This window comes from Bos grunniens, chromosome 27 (assembly GCF_055505025.1).
Source record: "Bos grunniens cultivar Pamir isolate PY7600 chromosome 27, Bosgru_T2T1.0, whole genome shotgun sequence".
Taxonomy (NCBI): domain Eukaryota; kingdom Metazoa; phylum Chordata; class Mammalia; order Artiodactyla; family Bovidae; genus Bos; species Bos grunniens.
In genome coordinates, this window is record NC_141191.1 from 2630001 (window position 1) to 2649378 (window position 19378).

At 51.1% G+C, this 19378-nt stretch overlaps 1 protein-coding gene across 1 annotated transcript in view; it reads left to right on the forward strand.

Moving 5' to 3' along the window:
- Positions 1 to 19378, forward strand: part of MYOM2 (myomesin 2) — a 63927-nt gene that overhangs the window by 16521 nt on the left and 28028 nt on the right. The window contains exons 7-14 of the mRNA XM_086381052.1: positions 823 to 911; positions 997 to 1047; positions 1749 to 1913; positions 4082 to 4243; positions 7289 to 7430; positions 11031 to 11230; positions 11820 to 11873; positions 16816 to 16943. Coding sequence (XP_086237178.1) covers positions 823 to 911; positions 997 to 1047; positions 1749 to 1913; positions 4082 to 4243; positions 7289 to 7430; positions 11031 to 11230; positions 11820 to 11873; positions 16816 to 16943 — 991 coding nt within the window. The remainder of the gene's footprint in view (positions 1 to 822; positions 912 to 996; positions 1048 to 1748; positions 1914 to 4081; positions 4244 to 7288; positions 7431 to 11030; positions 11231 to 11819; positions 11874 to 16815; positions 16944 to 19378) is intronic.

Genomic DNA, 19378 nt, shown 5'->3' on the forward strand with positions numbered 1-19378 from the left:
TTCCTCTGTCCATGGGATTCTTTAGGCAAGAATACTGGAGTGGGTTGCCATGCCTTCCTCTAGGGGATCTTCCCGACCCAGAGGTTGAACCTGTGTCTCTGGTGTCTCCTGCACTGGCAGGTGGGTTCTTTACCACTGGCGCCACCTGGGAATCCCAACCAGCAGAGAGTCTGCATTTAGTTTAAGTCCTCCCCTCCTCTCAACTCTGACGTTTCTGGGGGAAGCTGGTGGGAAGACAGTGCAGATCCAGAAAATAAGCTTCAACTTGTGTGAGATAGACGTGGGGTGAGGAGCCCCTCCCCGATAAACTGGGGTCTGTGGTGCCCGGGTCACTGTCCTTCCTGGGGCTGAGCACACGTTCCCGTGATTCTTTGGACCCCAAGGCCTCGGGCAGGTCCAGTTCAGGCACCCTGGATACACCCGCCAGTGGGTGCTTGGGGTCTGCACAGGGGCCCCCTGGTGGGGAGGGAGTAGGGGTGATTCTCCTAGAGGCTGAGGCCATTGGAGCTGCCCCATGACAAGACAAAACCACGGACGCAGCAGGTAGGAAAACAGAACCAGAGGGAACACAGGCTCCTCCTCGAGGGTGAAACTCGGGGTTTTAGGAAGGGCCAGTACATATTTTTGCCTGCAAAGCCAAGGCATAGTGTGTGTAATTAATACCTCATTCCGAGGACAAGCTGGCATTGTTCTTAAACAAATTGCTCAAGGACGAGGGATCCAGGTCACCCGAGCCGCTTTCGAGGAAGGCTGTGCTTGCATCCGGGGCCGAGCAGGGCGGTCCCAGGGCACCGTCAGGACTGTGTCTGGCTTTTCCCCCAGGGCTGACTTTGACGACACCGCAACCTACTCGGCGGTGGCCACGAACGTGCATGGGCAGGTGTCCACCAATGCGGCAGTGGTGGTGAGAAGTGAGTGTGCCCTCGGGGTGGGTGGGGCTGCTCCCGCCTTCTCTCCCCTTTCTCCACCTGCCGTGACCGCCCGGCTGTCTTGCAGGGTTCCGGGGTGACGAGGAGCCGTTCCATTCGGTGGGGCTCCCGATTGGATGTAAGTTGATTATTTTCCTGTTTGTACAGAAAAATGTGTCCAAATATTTTCTAAGCATCAGATGTTTTCTAAAACCATGTTGCAAAAGGCCCTTTCTCCCGGCTGGTGTCCGTATGCTGACAGTTGCTGCAAGGACTCGGGGCTCAGGGTGCTACGACTTGATGGGAGCCGCACGTCTTGGGGCTGGTGCAGGGTTTAGACCCCTTATTCTTACACAGTGCTCAGAGCACACACGCCCTGCACACTCTGATTCTCCCTCCTCTTTGGCACAAATGTTCAGATGTGACTCCACGCTGATTTTCTGGTTCTTCAGAGGTGGCTGAGTCCACGCAGGCATCGTAATGAACATCACACATGGGCTTGAACATCAGACTCTTCCTTCCCCTGGTGCTGGAAGGCTGGAGGTCCCAGGTTGAGGTGCCCACCGAGTGGGTGAGGGATGCTGCATCCTCTCTGAGAGGAGAGAGGGCTCTGGTCTTGTCCTCTTCTTATGAGGGCATGGATCCTGTCCCAGGCCCCACCCTCATGACCTGATCACCCACAGACCCCCAATATCGTCACACAGGAGCTCCCCCACATGAGACCTGGGGGACACAGACGTTCCGTCCACGGCTGTCTGTTAGAGGCAGAGGCCACAGGGGTGGTGGGGGACCCGCTCTACCTGCTGGCCTGGCCGTGACCGTGCCCGCTGCTCTGTGCAGTGCCCCTGTCGTCCGTGATCCCGTACACGCACTTTGACGTCCAGTTCATTGAGAAATTCGGAGTCACCTTCCGGCGGGAGGGCGAGACCCTGACTCTCAAGTGCACACTGCTGGTGACACCGGACCTGAAGCGCGTGCAGCCCAGGGCCGAGTGGTACCGAGACGGTGAGTGGCCGTGGGCTCTTCCTGGGCCTCGCGGGTGGACGTGAGCTCCGAACCTGCCGCTGACGTGGCGCTGTCTCCGCCTCCATGACAGCTGTAGGGGGCAGAGCGGGCGAGCCTGGGCGGAGCCTGGGCCTGCCGTGACCTTGACCTTCCCCGGAATGCTGTTCACGGGCCTGGAAGAGATGAGGCATCAGAGCTGTTCTCGGTCCACAGAGAGGGTCTCGTGTGATTAGGGGGAGAGAGTGAGGCGTCTGTTTCCGTATGTTTTTCCTCGGCTACAACAGTTGTGAACAGTCACCAGAGCTGACTGTGTGTCCGACTCTTCTGAGGTTGATGACCCAGTTCATTTCATCAGGACTTTTGGAGTGACTGTGCTCAGCCCCTTATGGGTGGATAGCTGAGGCAAGGAACCACTGACCTCCCCTCCCTGCCTCTGGGAGCCAGCAGGATAGGGAGTGGGACCCAGGAAGCCTGGCCCAAGTCTCCACGGCCCCAGGGCCCTGCCCCATGCTGCCGCCAGCATGGGCTGCCCTGTGCAGCTGTGTGTGAGTGTGTGTGTGTATGTGAGTTTGCATATATGTATGTGCAAACTCGTGTGTGTGTGTATGTGTGTGACTATGTTTGAGCTCCTGTGTATGTGTGTATGTGTGTGACTATATGTGAGCTCTTATGTGCGTGTGTGAGCTCCCATGTGTGTATGTGTGTGTGTGTGTGTGTATGAGCAGAGTGTGTGACTATGTGTGAACTCATGTGTGTGAGTGAGCTCCCGTGTATGTCTGTGTGTGAGAGAGCTCCTGTGTGCATGTGTGTGTGTTAGCAGAGTGTGTGACTATGTGAGAGCTCTTGTGTGCATGTGTGTGTATGAGCAGACTGCAGGAGGAACCTTCTTCACCTCTGGCGGCTGCTTGTTTCCTACGGATTCGGTCACAGAGCCTCCTGCTTTTATCTGTCCAGGACTAACGCAATGGGAAATACCACAAAGGATCCTATGCCATTCCTGTCTGTAAGGTAGTTTATAACCCTGGGGAAGTACACAAGATGGTAAATCGAGGTATCTGTGAAATATAAGGAGTACCCCAGAAGAGCCTGTGACAACTTGCCAGATGCCTGGTACTGGCCCCTGGTGCTGTCAAATGTAGCCAGGAAACCAGGCTCGCGGTGATGATGGAGAGCTTGATGGAAAAAAGCTGCTGACAGACAATGCAGCCCTGGGGGGGTGGAGCACAGAGGAGCTGCCGCTGACCTTGTGGCCACTGCGAGGGTGCTTTAGGTTTGAGGGCGTTGACAGTGGTGATCTTGGTTCGAAAAGGACAGTGTGTCTTATCTTCACTGCCCAGGAGGGCAAGGGGCAGGGAGAGACATGCTTTGTGGTGGCAGAGGAGATTAATCTATGCTTTGTAGTTCTGAGTTAGGATTTAAGGTCTCATGTAAATCCTAAGGTTCTAATTTACCCTTTCTGGAGAGAAGTGACAGGGACGTGAGGAGGGGTCTCCTGATATTTCCAGAGGACGTTGGCCTGGATGCTAGAAGGTGTTCCCGTGCCTAGGTCTTAAGTTCCGGGATCCCCAGACCACGTGGTGTCACAGTCTTGGCTGATTAGGGCGGAGCAGGCAGGCCCGCTCTGCACTTTCTGGTTGTGGACGTTACGGAGTCAGCGGATGAAAAATAATAGCTAATTTCTCATTATTTTATCCTGTGTCTCCTTGATGCCCAGTGTCGATTTTTTTTTTTTTTTTATCATTTATATTTCTTCTCCTGAAATTCACCTTTTTAGTTCTGTACCCTTTAGGCTGTGGTTTGTTGGCACGTTATTATTACTGTCTAAGGAACACTATGAGGGCCTCGTGGTACGTTTCCAAGGCTCAGGAGGGCCGTGTGGGACCGTCCCGCCTTCCACACGCTGCGAGCCGCCCTCTACTCCGCCCTGGGCGGGGCCCCGCGCACCGCTCGTCCTGCCGTGCGCGCTGTCCTCCGCTCGCCCTGCCGTGCGCGCTGTCCTCCCCTCGCCCTGCCGTGCGCGCTGTCCTCCCCTCGCCCTGCCGTGCGCGCTGTCCTCCCCTCGCCCTGCCGTGCGCGCTGTCCTCCACACGTCCTGGTATGCACAGTGTCCTCTGGATGCACCTGGGCCCTGCGTGTCCCTGAGGCCCGTCTCCTTACCCGTCTTGCAGACGTGCTGCTGAAGGAGTCCAAGTGGACCAAGATGTTCTTCGGAGAAGGCCAGGCCTCGCTGTCCTTCAGCCACCTCAACAAGGATGACGAGGGGCTCTACACCCTGAGGATCGTGTCCAGAGGGGGGATCACCGACCACAGCGCCTTCCTGTTTGTCCGAGGTGCGTGGGCTCCCGGGGGTGGGGACCAGCGTGATACTCGGTGTGAGTGGCGCCGGGGCAGAGGCAGGGCTTGCTGCCTGGGTGCCGACAAGCCACTGGAATCCAGGGGATAAGTCCTGGGGTGAGCACCTGCGGTTCAGGGGCCACGCCCGGCCGGGGTCTGGGGGGGGAGGCCGGTTCCAGGCACCTCCCTCCTTCCCCTCTGCCACCCTTGAGGTTCGTGACAGCTGAGGATGGTCGCAGGAAGAACCAGCCTCAGCACAGGGCAGCCGCATCCTGGAGTGTTCACACAGGACACACTTGTGTTGTCTCCTTTCATCCTCTCGTTTCAGCTCGCGGGAGGGCCTCACCCACCCAGGTGTGGAAGGCGGGACAGAGCTCAGGACACCGCAGGCACAGTGGGCGAGGCTCTGTATAAGAGCATTTACCTTTAGACACAAGTGTAACATATGCATTTATATATCATATACACATGCCTATCCTTATAGGCTTATAGGTATACATTCATGTATGCATGAAGTACAGGCCATATATACATATTTTATATACATTTACATGTAAAATGGATAAAGGGATATACAAAATGGATAAAATTGTATATATAATGTACACATATATGTATACGTACATATATATGTATTAATATATATATATACACACATATATTCATATATCATATGTAATCTAAACTTCGTAACAGTTTTGTAAGGAATGTTCTTCCGTTTCGTGTGGCAGGCAGAGGCCTGGGCCCTTCTCCAGGGAGGGGGCCCTGGGTGTCTAAGCTGGGGAGGGTCCCCTGTGCTGCGATGGGGGCCTTGCTCCCCCCGCCGAGCCCTCACCCTGCATGGCCTCTGGGCGCACAGGGACCTCAGGCACAGAGCCCCACCTGGCCAAGGCACAGCTGACCACCCTCACCCAGGACACCAGCATGGTCTATTCTGGGTGGCCGGTGGCCACTGTCCTAACCCGGTCCCCCACTCCCCGTGACCCTGGACGCTGAGCCCCCACCCCCCATCCTGTGCTCCTGTCTCCTGCACCTTTATGCCCACTCGGGCTCCCCTCCCGCCGTGGCCCTGGACGCTCAGCCCCCACCCCCCCATCCTGTGCTCCTGTCTCCTGCTGCGCCTTTATGCCCACTCGGGCTCCAGGTTCTGGGGGCCTGGAGTGACCCTCTCCTTACATTATGTTTCCAAACCAGATCAGTTAGATCCATGCATGAAGGAAGGGCTGTACCATCAGCGAATATTTTAGCTTAAAAAAAAATGCAAAACAAGTACAGACACCTACCTTCCCCACCCCCTCAAGACAATGAGGCTGGGGTTTCAGACACTTCCACAGAGTTTTGCCATGTTTATGAGGATGCCATTAAAATGTCCTTTGCACTCTCTGGGCAGACCTTCCAGCAAGATGTTTCACCTCATCAACGTGAGATACATACACTGGAGCTGCAATTTCTAGCTTATGCAGCACTGCCAGCAGAAAGAAAACGACGCGCGTGCGGTGGGGGCAGGGCTGGGGGCTTAACTGTTCTGATGACTCTCTGAGGAGTTTGAATGTGAGAGAGAATATTTGGTTTAGTGTCAAGAAATCCTTAGATTTCAATGTGCTGAGGGGACAGAACAAGAAACTGTATACACCTGGCACTGATAGGAGGTCCAGTGGCTACAGGTCCCAAGTAACTATGCACGCCACACCAGGAGATTAAATGCTCAGTGTATTAATACTTCTGAACAGCTCTGTTGGCCTTCACAGCTGCAGTAATTAACATTTGGAAACAAACGCAATTGCACTCTGGTCGTAAACGGCTGAGGAAGGGACACGTGGGTACAGACTCAAATGTGGTCACAACTCGCAGGAAAAAATATAAGTCTTCAGATCTTGTGAGGACTCTGAAACACACGAGTGTTAAGGTACTGTGTCTCCAGTGTGCAAAATGCCTCCTGATAACAGTAATATTTCATCGGTCAGTTTTTGACATCCTGACATTATGTGACAACAGGCCATCAGGAGAAGGCGAACTTCAACTTTGGAGTCAGTTATGGAAAATCAGACTGAATGTGTGATAGAGGACAGAACGTTTTGAGTTTAAAAGTCACACATACGGGCACCTCTCTGGTTACCAGTGGTCACAGTTGAGTCATCTGGGCCTCAGGGTTAAGCTGGGGAGAGGAATAAGCAGGGGGGCCTCTAGGTTTGAGGGGCTGTCAGAGCTTCAGCTGCCCCCAGGCCCTGGCCACGTTCCTCTCCCCTCCCCCCAGAGGCCGACCCTCTGGTCCCTGTCCCCTCCCCTCCCCCCAGATGCTGATCCCTGGTCCCTGTCCTCTTCCTCTGAGACGCTGACCCTGGTCCCTGTCCCCTCCCCCCCCAGATGCTGACCCCTGGCCACTGTCCTCTCCCCTCCAGATGCTGACCCCCTGGTCCCTGTCCCACCCCCAGACGCTGACCCCCTGGTCCCTGTCCCACGCCCAGACGCTGACCCCCTGGTCCCTGTCCCACCCTCAGATGCTGACCCTTGGTCCCTGTCCCCTCCCCCCAGATGCTGACCCCTGGCCACTGTCCTCTCCCCTCCCCCCCAGACGCTGACCCCCTGGTCCCTGTCACACCCCCAGACACTGACCCCTGGCTCCTGGCCCCTCCGCCCCAGATGCTGATCCCTGGCCACTGTCCTCTCCCCCCCAGACGCTGACCCCTGGTCCTTGTCCCCTCCCCCCAGATGCTGACCCCTGGTCCTTGTCCCCTCCCCTCCCCCACCAGACGCTGACCCCCTGGCCCCTGTCCCTCCCCCCCCAGATGCTGATCCCTGGCCACTGTCCTCTCCCCCCCAGACTCTGACCCCTGGTCCCTGTCCCCTTCTCCCCCAGATGCTGACCCCTGGTCCCTGTCCCCTCCCCCCAGACGCTGACCCCTGGCCCCTGTCCCCTCCCCCCAGATGCTGACCCCTGGCCCCTGTCCTCTACCCTCCCCCTCTAGATGCTGACCCCTGGCCACTGTCCTCTGACCCCCCAGACACTGACCATTGGCTGCTGTCCTCTTCCCTCCCCCCAGACGCTGACCCCCTGGTCACCGGGGCCCCGGGTGCACCCATGGACGTGCATTGCCACGACGCGAACCGGGACTACGTCATCGTGACCTGGAAGCCCCCCAATACAACCAAGGAGAGCCCCGTCATCGGCTACTTCATCGATCGGTGAGTGTCCTGCTCCTCCGGGGCCAGAACGTGCCCGAGGCGAGTCTTCTCCTGGACAGCAGGCGCGGGTATCTTTCTCATCTGAAGGGTGTGATGGCCTCTGTGGGTGTAGGTGCTTCACGATGCGGTTGCTTATGGCTCCTGGCTGGGTGGTTGGAAAGCATCGCCTCCTTGGCAGGGCCTGGTGAGCCCTTGATTCCTCTGGGTGCTGAAGGGGCTCCGTGTGCCTGACCAACACTAATCCCAGCCTGCCCCAGGCCATTTGGAGCCACCTCAGGCTCTGCTCAGGTCCAGCCGGGGACACCGAAGGTCCAGCTGGAGGTCCCTGCTCAGCCCTGTCTCTTCCTCTGGGGCTAGAGCCCAGCACGGTACGTGTAGACATGGATGCCAGCTCATTCACACCTGAAGGCCCATCTTCTTTTTGGTTAAATAGTATTTTCTTCTTGTTTCCAAGTAGAAAATATTGATGTTATAATGCACAAAATATTGGGATTTGTCTTTGAGTAATAACGTGATGGTAGGTCATCTCTGATGCAAAAGGAGTTTTAACTTTCTTGTTCCTTTACCTGGAATGGAGCTCTGATCCTGGGAGGGAGACCAAGGGGAGCTGTGAAATTACTGGAAATGCAATTTATCATCCATTCTCATCAGTTCAGTTCAGTTGCTCAGTCGTGTCTGACTCTTTGCAACCCCATGAATCGCAGCACACCAGGCCTCCCTGTCCATCACCAACTCCTGGAGTTCACTCAGACTCACGTCCATCGAGTCAGTGATGCCATCCAGCCATCTCATCCCCTGTCGTCCCCTTCTCCTCCTGCCCCCAATCCTTCCCAGCATCAGAGTCTTTTCCAATGAGTCAACTCTTCGCATGAGGTGGCCAAAGTACTGGAGTTTCAGCTTTAGCATCATTCCTTCCAAAGAAATCCCAGGGCTGATCTCCTTCAGAATGGACTGGTCGGATCTCCTTGCAGTCCAAGGGACTCTCAAGAGTCTTCTCCAACACCACAGTTCAAAAGCATCAATTCTTTGGCGTTCAGCCTTCTTCACAGTCCAACTCTCACATCCATACATGACCACAGGAAAAACCATAGCCTTGACTAGACGGACCTTTGTTGGCAAAGTAATGTCTCTGCTTTTGAATATGCTATCTAGGTTGGTCCTAACTTTCCTTCCAAGGAGTAAGCGTCTTTTAATTTCATGGCTGCAGTCACCATCTGTAGTGATTTTGGAGCCCCAAAAAATAAAGTCTGACACTGTTTCCACTGTTTCCCCATCTATTTCCCATGAAGTGATGGGACCAGATGCCATGATCTTCGTTTTCTGAATGTTGAGCTTTCAGCCAACTTTTTCACTCTCCACTTTCACTTTCATCAAGAGGCTTTTGAGTTCCTCTTCACTTTCTGCCATAAGGGTGGTGTCATCTGCATATCTGAGGTTATTGATATTTCTCCCGGCTATCTTGATTCCAGCTTGTGTTTCTTCCAGTCCAGCGTTTCTCATGATGTACTCTGCATATAAGTTAAATAAACAGGGTGACAATATACAGCCTTGATGTACTCCTTTTCCTATTTGGAACCAGTCTGTTGTTCCATGTCCAGTTCTAACTGTTGCTTCCTGACCTGCATACAAATTTCTTAAGAGGCAGATCGGGTGGTCTGGTATTCCCATCTCTTTCAGAATTTTCCACAGTTTATTGTGATCCACACAGTCAAAGGCTTTGGCATAGTCAATAAAGCAGAAATAGATGTCCTTCTGGAACTCTCTTGCTTTTTCCATGATCCAGCGGACGTTGGCAATTTGATCTCTGGTTCCTCTGCCTTTTCTAAAACCAGCTTGAACATCAGGAAGTTCATAGTTCACATATTGCTGAAGCCTGGCTTGGAGGATTTTGAGCATTACTTTACTAGCCTGTGAGATGACTGCAATTGTGTGGTAGTTTGAGCATTCTTTGGCATTGCCCTTCTTAGGGATTGGAATGAAAACTGACCTTTTCCAGTCCTGTGGCCACTGCTGAGTTTTCCAAATTTGCTGGCATATGGAGTGCAGCACTTTCACAGCATCATCTTTCAGGATTTGAAAGAGCTCAACTGGAGTTCCATCGCCTCCACTAGCTTTGTTCTTAGTGATGCTTTCTAAGGCCCACTTGACTTCACATTCCAGGATGTCTGGCTCTAGGTCAGTGATCACACCATCGTGATTATCTGGGTCGTGAAGATCTTTTTTGTACAGTTCTTCTGTGTATTCTTGCCACCTCTTCTTAATATCTTCTGCTTCTGTTAGGTCCATACCATTTCTGTCCTTTATCGAGCCCATCTTTGCATGAAATGTTCCCTTGGTATCTCTAATTTTCTTGAAGAGATCTCTAGTCTTTCCCATTCTGTTGTTTTCCTCTATTTCTTTGCATTGATTGCTGCAGAAGGCTTTCTTATCTCTTATTGCTATTCTTTGGAACTCTGCATTCAGATGCTTATATATTTCCTTTTCTTTGCTTTTTGCTTCCCTTCTTGGATGAAATTACAGTCAAAGATCATGAGTTCAGAAGTAAGAGAGAAGGGTATAAGCTATTTGGTTATAAGAGGATGGTTCTGGGTAGGAATTTAAGGTTTTGTATGTGATAAATGCATTGGCATAAGGGGGTTATTTCAGAAAAGAACAAGGAGCTCTTTTTTTTTTCGCTTAATATTGGTTAAGTTCTCTTTCTCATCCAACACGTATGTCTTGGTCCTTGTGTCTTGGTTCCATCCTTTGACTTGTTTTCTACATGAAAGCAAAGTGGATACAGGCATGCCAGGTCTTTATCCACATAATACACACCCTAGAGCAAAAGAGATTGTCACTAGTTAGTCAGGCCATGGGGTTGCGAAGAGTCGGACACGGCTGAGCAACTTCACTTTCACTTTTTACTTGCCTGCATTGGAGAAGGAAATGGCAACCCACTCCAGTGTTCTTGCCTGGAGAATCCCAGGGATGGGGGAGCCTGGTGGGCTGCCGTCTCTGGGGTCGCACAGAGTCGGACACGACTGAAGCGACTTAGCAGCAGCAGCGGCATCAAACAAAGCTATGTGTTTAGGTAAAACATGCACCATCAGGGCGATAATTTGATGCTATGCTAGGGTCAGACTTGCATTGTTCAGGGTTTACGTTGGATTAATAACAGAAACCAAAACAAATTGGGAGATGCTCTCCCACTGTAACCGTTATACATGTGTATAATGAATGCTGCTGTTGTTATTCAGTTGCCAAGTCATGTCTGGCTCTCTGCGACCCCATGAACTCCAGCACACCAGCCTTCCCTGTCCTTCACCATCTCCCTAAGTTTGCTCAAACTCATGTGCCTTGAGCCAGTGATGCCATCCAACCGTCTCATCCTCTGTCGTCCCCTTCTCTTCCTGCCCTCAATCTTTCCCAGCACCAAGGTCTTTTCCAGTGAATCGGTTCTTCACATCAAGTGGCCAAAGTATTGAAGCTTCAGCTTCAGCGTCAGTCCTTCCCATGAATGTTCAGGGTTGATTTCCTTTAGGATTGACGGGTCTGATCTCCTTGCATACACGTATTAGACTGCTGCAGTTGTTACTCTCTGCTCTTTTTTGTGCTCTGAAGATGCGAGGTGGGAACCGACAACTGGATACAGTGCAATGACGCCCCCGTGAAGATCTGTAAATACCCCGTGACTGGGCTCTTTGAGGGAAGGTCTTACATATTCCGCGTGCGGGCTGTCAACAGCGCGGGGATCAGCCGGCCTTCCAGAGTCTCCGAGGCCGTGGCTGCCCTCGACCCTGTTGACCTCAGAAGGTTACAAGGTAGGTCCTTTGGAGTTCAAGGTCCGGCAGGTTTGTGTGGCTTGTTCTTTCTCTTTCCCCCAACTTGGCTCTGAGCCTTGAGTGAATCCTCAGGGCTGAGCACGGCAGGACTGTGGCCCAGGGGCTTCGGGCAACCCTCGAGATCACGTTAGGAGTGTGGACACCAGACTGACGTTTACACTTCGGAAGGCAGGTTCTTCATCGTCCTAAGGCTTTTCACTGAAATCAGTTAAACTGGTTCAGAATTAGACTTTTCTTTATCCACTGGTTCTGTCAGTTCGGTGCATAATGAGAGCTGGAAGGCATTGAAGCCAAGCCCCTCTCTTTCTAAATTTTAATTTCATGTGACTCAGATTCCTCAGCAAGATTGTGTCCTTAACGATGCTCTTTAATGACGTTTGAAGTGGTCACTGCATTGTCCTGAGCTGTGTGGTCTCTTGAATCCAGTACAAAGAGCTGAGAAACACTGGCTCTCCTTAAGCCCACTTCCAAAACACCAACTCAGACCACCTCAGCCTAGTGCAGATGCTGTCATCGTAATGCAGAGGCTTTCTGGATTCAGATTCAGCACCGACCTTTCTCTCTGCAGCCGTCCACTTGGAGGGAGAGAAAGACATCGTGGTCTACCAGGAGGAACTTGAAGGTGAGGCGCTTGGCACCACTTCCTTTTGGCTGTTTTTGCCAGAGGGGTTTAGGGCTGTGATTAGAGAGTGGAGGGTATGCTCTTCACATGTAGAAATAAAGCCTTTGGACCCAGCTTAAGGTCATTGAATCAGAAAGATGAGCAGGCAGAGGGTAGGGCTGAGAGAGGAGGTCAGCAGAGTCCTGGCTTCATGTGGGTCATTCCAGTGTCTGCAGGGGCCATGGAGCAGTGACCAGCCCAGCCTGAGCCCTGATTCCTGGCCAAGGAGGCAGTCCTTTACCCAGGACTACATGCATGAACAGTATTCCATTTTTTTTTCTTTTAAATCACAAATTTTATTTCTAGCATTGTAACTAAGAGGGACTAGTTTTCCCATCAGATAACGTCCCTGTGATTTGAAAGTTTGCATTTCCCTTTGTATACTGGGTTTTCTGAACACTTCTGGATATTTCTCCCTGCTGTAGCAAGATCGATTCACTGAGGAGGAGAATCCTGCACTGTTAACCGGGATCCAAACATTTTGATTGCAGTTATGATTACCATCCACAGAGGACAATGAATGAAAATTTAAACATGCAAAAACTAGCTTAATTTGGAGCTTCTGTCCAGGGAGATGTACTTGTGAGCTCTTTTTAAAAACAGCCCAGGTTCTTTCCCTGGAGAGCTGCAGAGTCAGAAAGTCAGAGGTTGATTTTCATATTTGCTCCTCAATCTGCCCCCCAAACACTGTATCTTCTACCCCGTAAAAATTTTCCTTTAGTGTCTCAAAACAAACATGTGTCTCTCAGAGGAACTCCTTGACGAATTTTGGTTAATCCCATGGTAATATTAACATCTCCATTAAAACCTCTGCTTCCAGAAAAATGCAGAAACTGAGAAGCAAGCCCAACAAATAAATAACAAAAGAAAATAGTTTAGGAGAGGCTGAGAAAATGACCCCCTGTACAACTGAGAGGGGTTTCCCTGGTGGCTCAGTGGTAGAGAATCTGCCTGCCAGTGGGGTCGCAGAGTCGGACATGACATAACCTGGTGGCTCGGTGGTAGAGAATCTGCCTGCCAGTGGGGTCGCAGAGTCGGACACGACATGACAGTAAAGCACCACCATCAAACAACTGATGAAAACATAGGTGTTTCAATGAATAAAAATGACCCTGATGACATTAGAACAGGTGTTTCGTAGGACACCAGCCTGTACAAAATACGCGTTTTTGACCTGAGAGGGGAAAAAGAAGCTCTTTTTCTTCTAAAGGTAGCAGTGAAGGGAGGAGTATCTCAGTTACCCTGAGTGGACACATCAGAGTTCAAATACGGTAAAAATAACTTAAAATGAAGGGTTGTAACTTGTTATATAAAGTGAAAGTGAAAGTCACTCAGTCGTGTCCAACTCTTTGCGATTCCATGGACCAAACAGTCCATGGGATTCTCCAGTATTCTAATACTGGAGTGGTAGCCTTTCCCTTCTCCAGGGGATCTTCCCAATCCAGGGATCCAACCCAGGTCTCCCGCATTGCAGGCGGATTCTTTACCAGCTGAGGCACCAAGGAATCCCCATGTAAGTTGCTACATAGATGCTGAATATCCAGGATAGAATCTGCACTGTGTAAAGGTCACTGTGAAAAGCGTGTGTGTGTGTGTGTGAAGTAATATTTCCTGACACACTTTCCAAGGCAGGACTGTGCCCCTCTGGGCAGAACAGCTACCTCTTGAAACATAGATATGGGTGTTCTTGGGTTGAAACAGCCAGTGATTCACTAAGCACCAAATGAAGAGATGACCCATTTCCAAAGACTTGCTTTTCCAGCTGATTCCAAGGGAGTGTGTCTTACAGACACAGTAGGTCTTCTTTCTAGGTCTTCTAAAGTTACAGAAAACACCTTTCATGTTTTGTCTCCTGTTTCCTCGTAAGAAGGCAGTGTTTCATACCAACTGGAGGGCTGAGGCTCAGACGCTCAGAGAATTGCTGGAGTCGGTTTGTTGATACGGCCTGGAGTTCAACCTCACGGGCCTCAGTTGCTATGTGAGGCTTTGCCTGTGGGGCACAGGCAGTGTCCATGGTCTAGAACAAACCAAATCTGAAACAAAGACCTGTGTACTTACACAGGGATCGGAGAGTTCATTTGCTTACCTTTCTCGTTTTAAACAACGACTACCTCTTCCAATCTATAAGTCTTTAGCGAGAGAAAGAAACGCCATGATGTTTTCAAGGAAACCATTTCTGGGTTCAAAATGGGCTATGAGGAACTTCTTCCTTTCCTACCCGTATCTCTTTTCTTCATCTAAGCTGAACTTTCTTGGCATTGCTCTTACTAGAAAAGTGCTGGCAAATGCCATTTGTTTTAATGAAAAAAAAAAGTTATTTTTGTTGGCTAACAAAGTGCTCTTCTGTTAGTTCAGGGTATTTTTTATGTTTATTGTTTTGCTAATTTTTTTCTAATCATTTTAATGTTGGTTAATGTCTTCCTGCAAACATTTAAATTAATATCTATGCTCTTCTCTCAATATCATCTAGCTTTTGCAACCTTTCTTGAGTGGTTCCCTGGAAGAATAGATACTTCATTCTTAGAAAGACTAGAAGAGGCTCTTGGAGAAATAATGAGATTGTTTCCATCCTGCTAATTATACATCCAAGCATTCACTGCACTGTCCCGGGCCAGGTCATCTGTAGCCAACTCACTGAGCTCATCCTTTTCTCTGAATGCCGCAGACTCATTTACAGTCGTTCATTCCTGAATCCTGTCTTCTTGGCTGTTCTAAAACTTCCCAGTAAACTTTATGTTTCACTGACAGCTGAGAGTCTCCTGGGCGGGCTGTGGAGGCTGGGGCTTCCTTGGGTCTACAGAACAGAAAACCAGAGTTGAAGTTGGGAGACCCAGGCTGGGCCACTGGCGGGCTGTGTGATCCCAGGAAGGTGCTGCGTTTTCCTGCATCCCTTCCTGGGCCGCCTTTGCACATCACGTGTCTGCTTTCACCGGTGCTCACGTGGCTCCTCAGAACAGCCCGCGAACAGGCCGTGATGCTGAGGCAGGGCTGCGGGTGGTGCTCACCACCATCACCACTGTGAGCACATCCCCTTTTCTGTTTTGCCTCCATCTGCTTCTCTCTCTCTAAGGCGCCTCTCCACGGTCAGAGGGTCAGTAACAGACCTCAGCTTCTGTCCATGGTCCCCGCCTTGGCTTCTGGGGCCATGTAGAGACCCTCCTCTTCTGCTGGGCTCAGGGGCTCAGGCTGGAGCCAGGGGTCTGGATGACAAAGTATGCTGCCCTGATCGGGGGTTCCCAGCTGACAGGGAGGGTTCTTCCTTCTTGCCTGGGCTCAGATCGAGTGCTTCTCACTGCACTTTGCTCTGGGCCCTCAGGTCTGACCGTGCGGGAGAGGCCAGTCTGCACTGTCTTCCATGCTCCCGCTGCTGCGTCATCTGCGTGGCTTCCATCCATCCTGCGGTTTGTCCCTGTGTTGTCAAGTGCCTCTGAGACAAGCTGGGACTCAGTTTGGAAGCGAGGTTGCATTGCTGGGTTCGGGTGATCCGAGCCCTCCCTCTGTCTGGGTCTCTCTGGGTGAGGATGCGGCAGGTGGGCCCAGGGGCCCTGCTCTGCCTGCATACTTGGCATCTTTCTGGATACACTCTGGTTCCTTGTCTGAAACCCAGCCCACTTGCCAGATGCTGCTGGGTGAAACCAGGTTGTGCTTTGGTGTCCTGTAAAATGTGATGAGCTCAGTCTCAGGCCTCTTGATGAAACAAACCCAGGCTTGTGTGTGCTGTTTCCATGCAGCCGGGCAGCTCCTCGCCAGCAGCAGAGTCTGGAGGGAGCAACTGGATACTGAGCAGGGTTCTGAGATGTCCCCGGGGATGTCTGAACCTCTTTAATCATGTGCTAATCTAATCAGAAGCTCGTAATATTTTGTATCGCAGTGACTGGGACTGTGGGTCTGGAGAGCCTCCACTCCTTACGAGAAGGTCTCACGTCCAAACATAACACCGCTGACACGTAACGTTTTATTAGAGAGAGACATGTGGCAGAACAGAGGTGGCGGGCTGCTCTGATGCAACGTTCTGTTATGGCTGCTTGCTAGTGGATATCACGTGGGAATGCCAAGTATACAGACCTGGAAGGCAGTGCCTGTGGTGTGGGCCAGACCTACCTGGGGAGGTGGGGGGGAACCACGTGCTTTGCTAGTTGATGTATAGTCTCAGTGCTTTGAGGGCGTCATGAAAGGAAACCAGCAGGAGGCCCCCACTCCCTGCTGCAGAGCACGGTTGCTCATACCTTCTCTGCATAGACTCCCCTCCCAGTTAGAGCTGCATGTCTGGTTAAATGCCCTATTTCTTGGGCTTCTCAGGTGGTGCTAATGGTAAAGAACCTGCCTGCCAATGCAGGAGACATAAGAGACACAGGTTCGATCCCTGGGTTGGGAAGATCCCCTGGAGGAGGGCATGGCAACCAGTATTCTCCAGTATTCTTGCCTGGTGAATCCCATAGACAGAGGAGCCTGGTGGGCTGCAGTCCACGGGTTGCAAAGAGTTGGACTTGACTGAGCGACTGAGCACACACGCATGCCCTGTTTCTTCTGGGTGAACCCTCCCCTCCCACGTCCAGTTGAAATTCTGGATGAGCTTTGGATTAGATTCTGTTCTTACAAACTGGCTTATACTGGGAACAAAAGTACTTGGATGATCTTCACCCGTTCATTACACTTTGGCTCTGGAGAAACAGTTCTTGCCGTTTACTGACTTTCCCAAAATAGAAATGGAGCAAAAGCTGACACTGACACTCGAGTCCTTCAGGGCCTGTGAAGCAGCTGAGGGGCCTGCTCCGGGATGTGCCGGGGGAGCGGGGCGCTTGCTCCAGGATGGGCCGGGGGAGTGGGGCGCCTGCTCCGGGATGGGCCGGGGTAGCGGGGGATGGGCTTCGGCCAGCGCTCATGGTGTGGATTCCTCCTCCAGGTGAAGTCCAGATCCCGGGACCTCCCACCAACGTTCATGCCTCGGAAACCAGCAGGACATACGTGGTCCTAAGCTGGGACCCCCCCGAGCCCCGGGGCAAGGAGCCGCTGATGTACTTCATTGAGAAGGTACACACTGGCCGGGTTTCCAGGAGCAGCGAGCCTGTCGGGTCTGCCCAGGCGCTGGGTCGTGGGTTCTCAGGGTGGGCAGCTCTCGGATCGATCATCTCAGAGACTCCACACGGTTTTCCATCGTGAAGCTGCAGGCAGTGGCTGAGCCGGCAATGCCTGAGCAGTGCTGTGGTGGACGTGGCCTTGGGAACGTGGTGGGCTCTGGCTGTGCGGTCTTTGTGCGGACCAGTCGGCCCCTGGGTCCCGCTACACATGACGGCCTTCTGCTGGGGGAGCCTGCAGTGTGCTTCCTGCTGGAACATTCTAGGCCCCAGGTTCTGAGGATTTGGGACATAGGGGGACAGCGGCCCCTGCTCTCAGTTTGCTCATAAGCTGAGTAACTACTCAGTGGTGGCGACTGTGTTGAGCAATTCACAGTTCAGATGGTGAACGATTACACAGAGTCATTGCTTTTAGGTCTGGACGCACACAAAGAAAGAGTGTGTACACAGTAAATGTACACCCCCACCTAAACTCCGAACACGTGTCCTTACTACATGCCACGTGCCCTCCCTCCTGCTTTGCTCAGCCGATCACACGAAAATGCAGCTTGTGACCCACTCGTGCAAATCGCTGACCTGTGACTGGGTCATGGGCTGTTGAAAAACCCGTGTAGCCACGTGAATCCTGTAACTGTGGTTTCATGATACTGACTTTATATGACAATATAACATACAATCCAGTACACATAACATACAGGTAGAGTCTGTAACACTGACACGAGCAAATGTCCCACCCAGTAATGACGTGAAATACAAGGTGAAGAGAAGCAGAGTATGAACAGTTTTCAGAAGTTTTCGTTACACCAGAAGGTATAACGACCCTCAGTTTTCCCCGCTTATCTGCAGGACTTTCTTGTGTTGCAGAGTCGTGTTAACCTCTTTCTTCTGAGTCTAACTTAAAGTTCTTGCCTCGTGAAAACCCCAGATGAAGGGCTGGCAGAGGAGGAAAGGTGTTTTCTCTCCCCCTCTTCAGGGATATTTCCTTATCGACTTACCCAGAGCTGGAAAGGTCAAGTTTCAGCAAACATATTTAAAAATCTTAAAATTTTTTTAATTATATTAAACTGAAATATAGTTTCTGTATCGTATCATGTTCTTTTTGGAAAGGAAGGCACATCTCCAGAGGAGGGAATATTACATTAGGCATGCAATCCTGGTTTTTAAAGTAATTATCACTGATAAAAATTAAATACATTATAAAAAAATTGGAAAATACATCAGATCAGATCAGATCAGTCGCTCAGTTGTGTCCTACTCTTTGTGACCCCATGAATCGCAGCACGCCAGGCCTCCCTGTCCATCACCAACTCCCGGAGTTCACTCAGACTCACGTCCATTGAGTCAGTGATGCCATCCAGCCATCTCATCCCCTGTCATCCCCTTCTCCTCCTGCCCCCAATCCCTCCCAGCATCAGAGTCTTTTCCAATGAGTCAACTCTTCGCATGAGGTGGCCAAAGTACTGGAGTTTCAGCTTTAGCATCATTCCTTTCAAGGAAATCCCAGGGCTGATCTCCTTCACAATGGACTGGTTGGATCTCCTTGCAGTCCAAGGGACTCTCAGGAGTCTTCTCCAACACCACAGTTCAAAAGCATCAATTCTTCAGCATTCAGCCTTCTTCACAGTCCAACTCTCACATCCATACATGACCACAGGAAAAACCATAGCCTTGACTAGATGAATCTTTGTTGGCAAAGTAATGTCTCTGCTTTTGAATATGCTATCTAGGTTGGTCATAACTTTCCTTCCAAGGAGTAAGCGTCTTTTAATTTCATGGCTGCAGTCACCATCTGTAGTGATTTTGGAGCCCCCCAAAATAAAGTCTGACACTGTTTCCACTCTTTCCCCATCTATTTCCCATGAAGTGGTGGGACCGGATGCCATGATCTTCGTTTCCTGAATGTTGAGCTTTAAGCCAATTTTTTCACTCTCCACTTTCACTTTCATCAAGAGGCTTTTGAGTTCCTCTTCACTTTCTGCCATAAGGGTGGTGTCATCTGCATATCTGAGGTTATTGATATTTCTCCCGGCTATCTTGATTCCAGCTTGTGTTTCTTCCAGTCCAGCGTTTCTCATGATGTACTCTGCATATAAGTTAAATAAGCAGGGTGACAATATACAGCCTTGACGAACTCCTTTTCCTATTTGGAACCAGTTTGTTGTTCCAAATACATAGATGATATATAGGACAAAATGAAAATCACCAACAATTTGATCATGTGAAATAGTCATTGTTAACATGGCACATGTCCTTTCCTCTATAGGTGTTTGTATCTTGGTATCGAGCCCATAGATATGGGCTTCCCAGGTGGCACTAGTGGTAAAGAATTTGTCTGCCAGTGCAGGAGACATAAGAGACTCGGGTTCAAACCTTGGGTCAGGAAGATCCCCT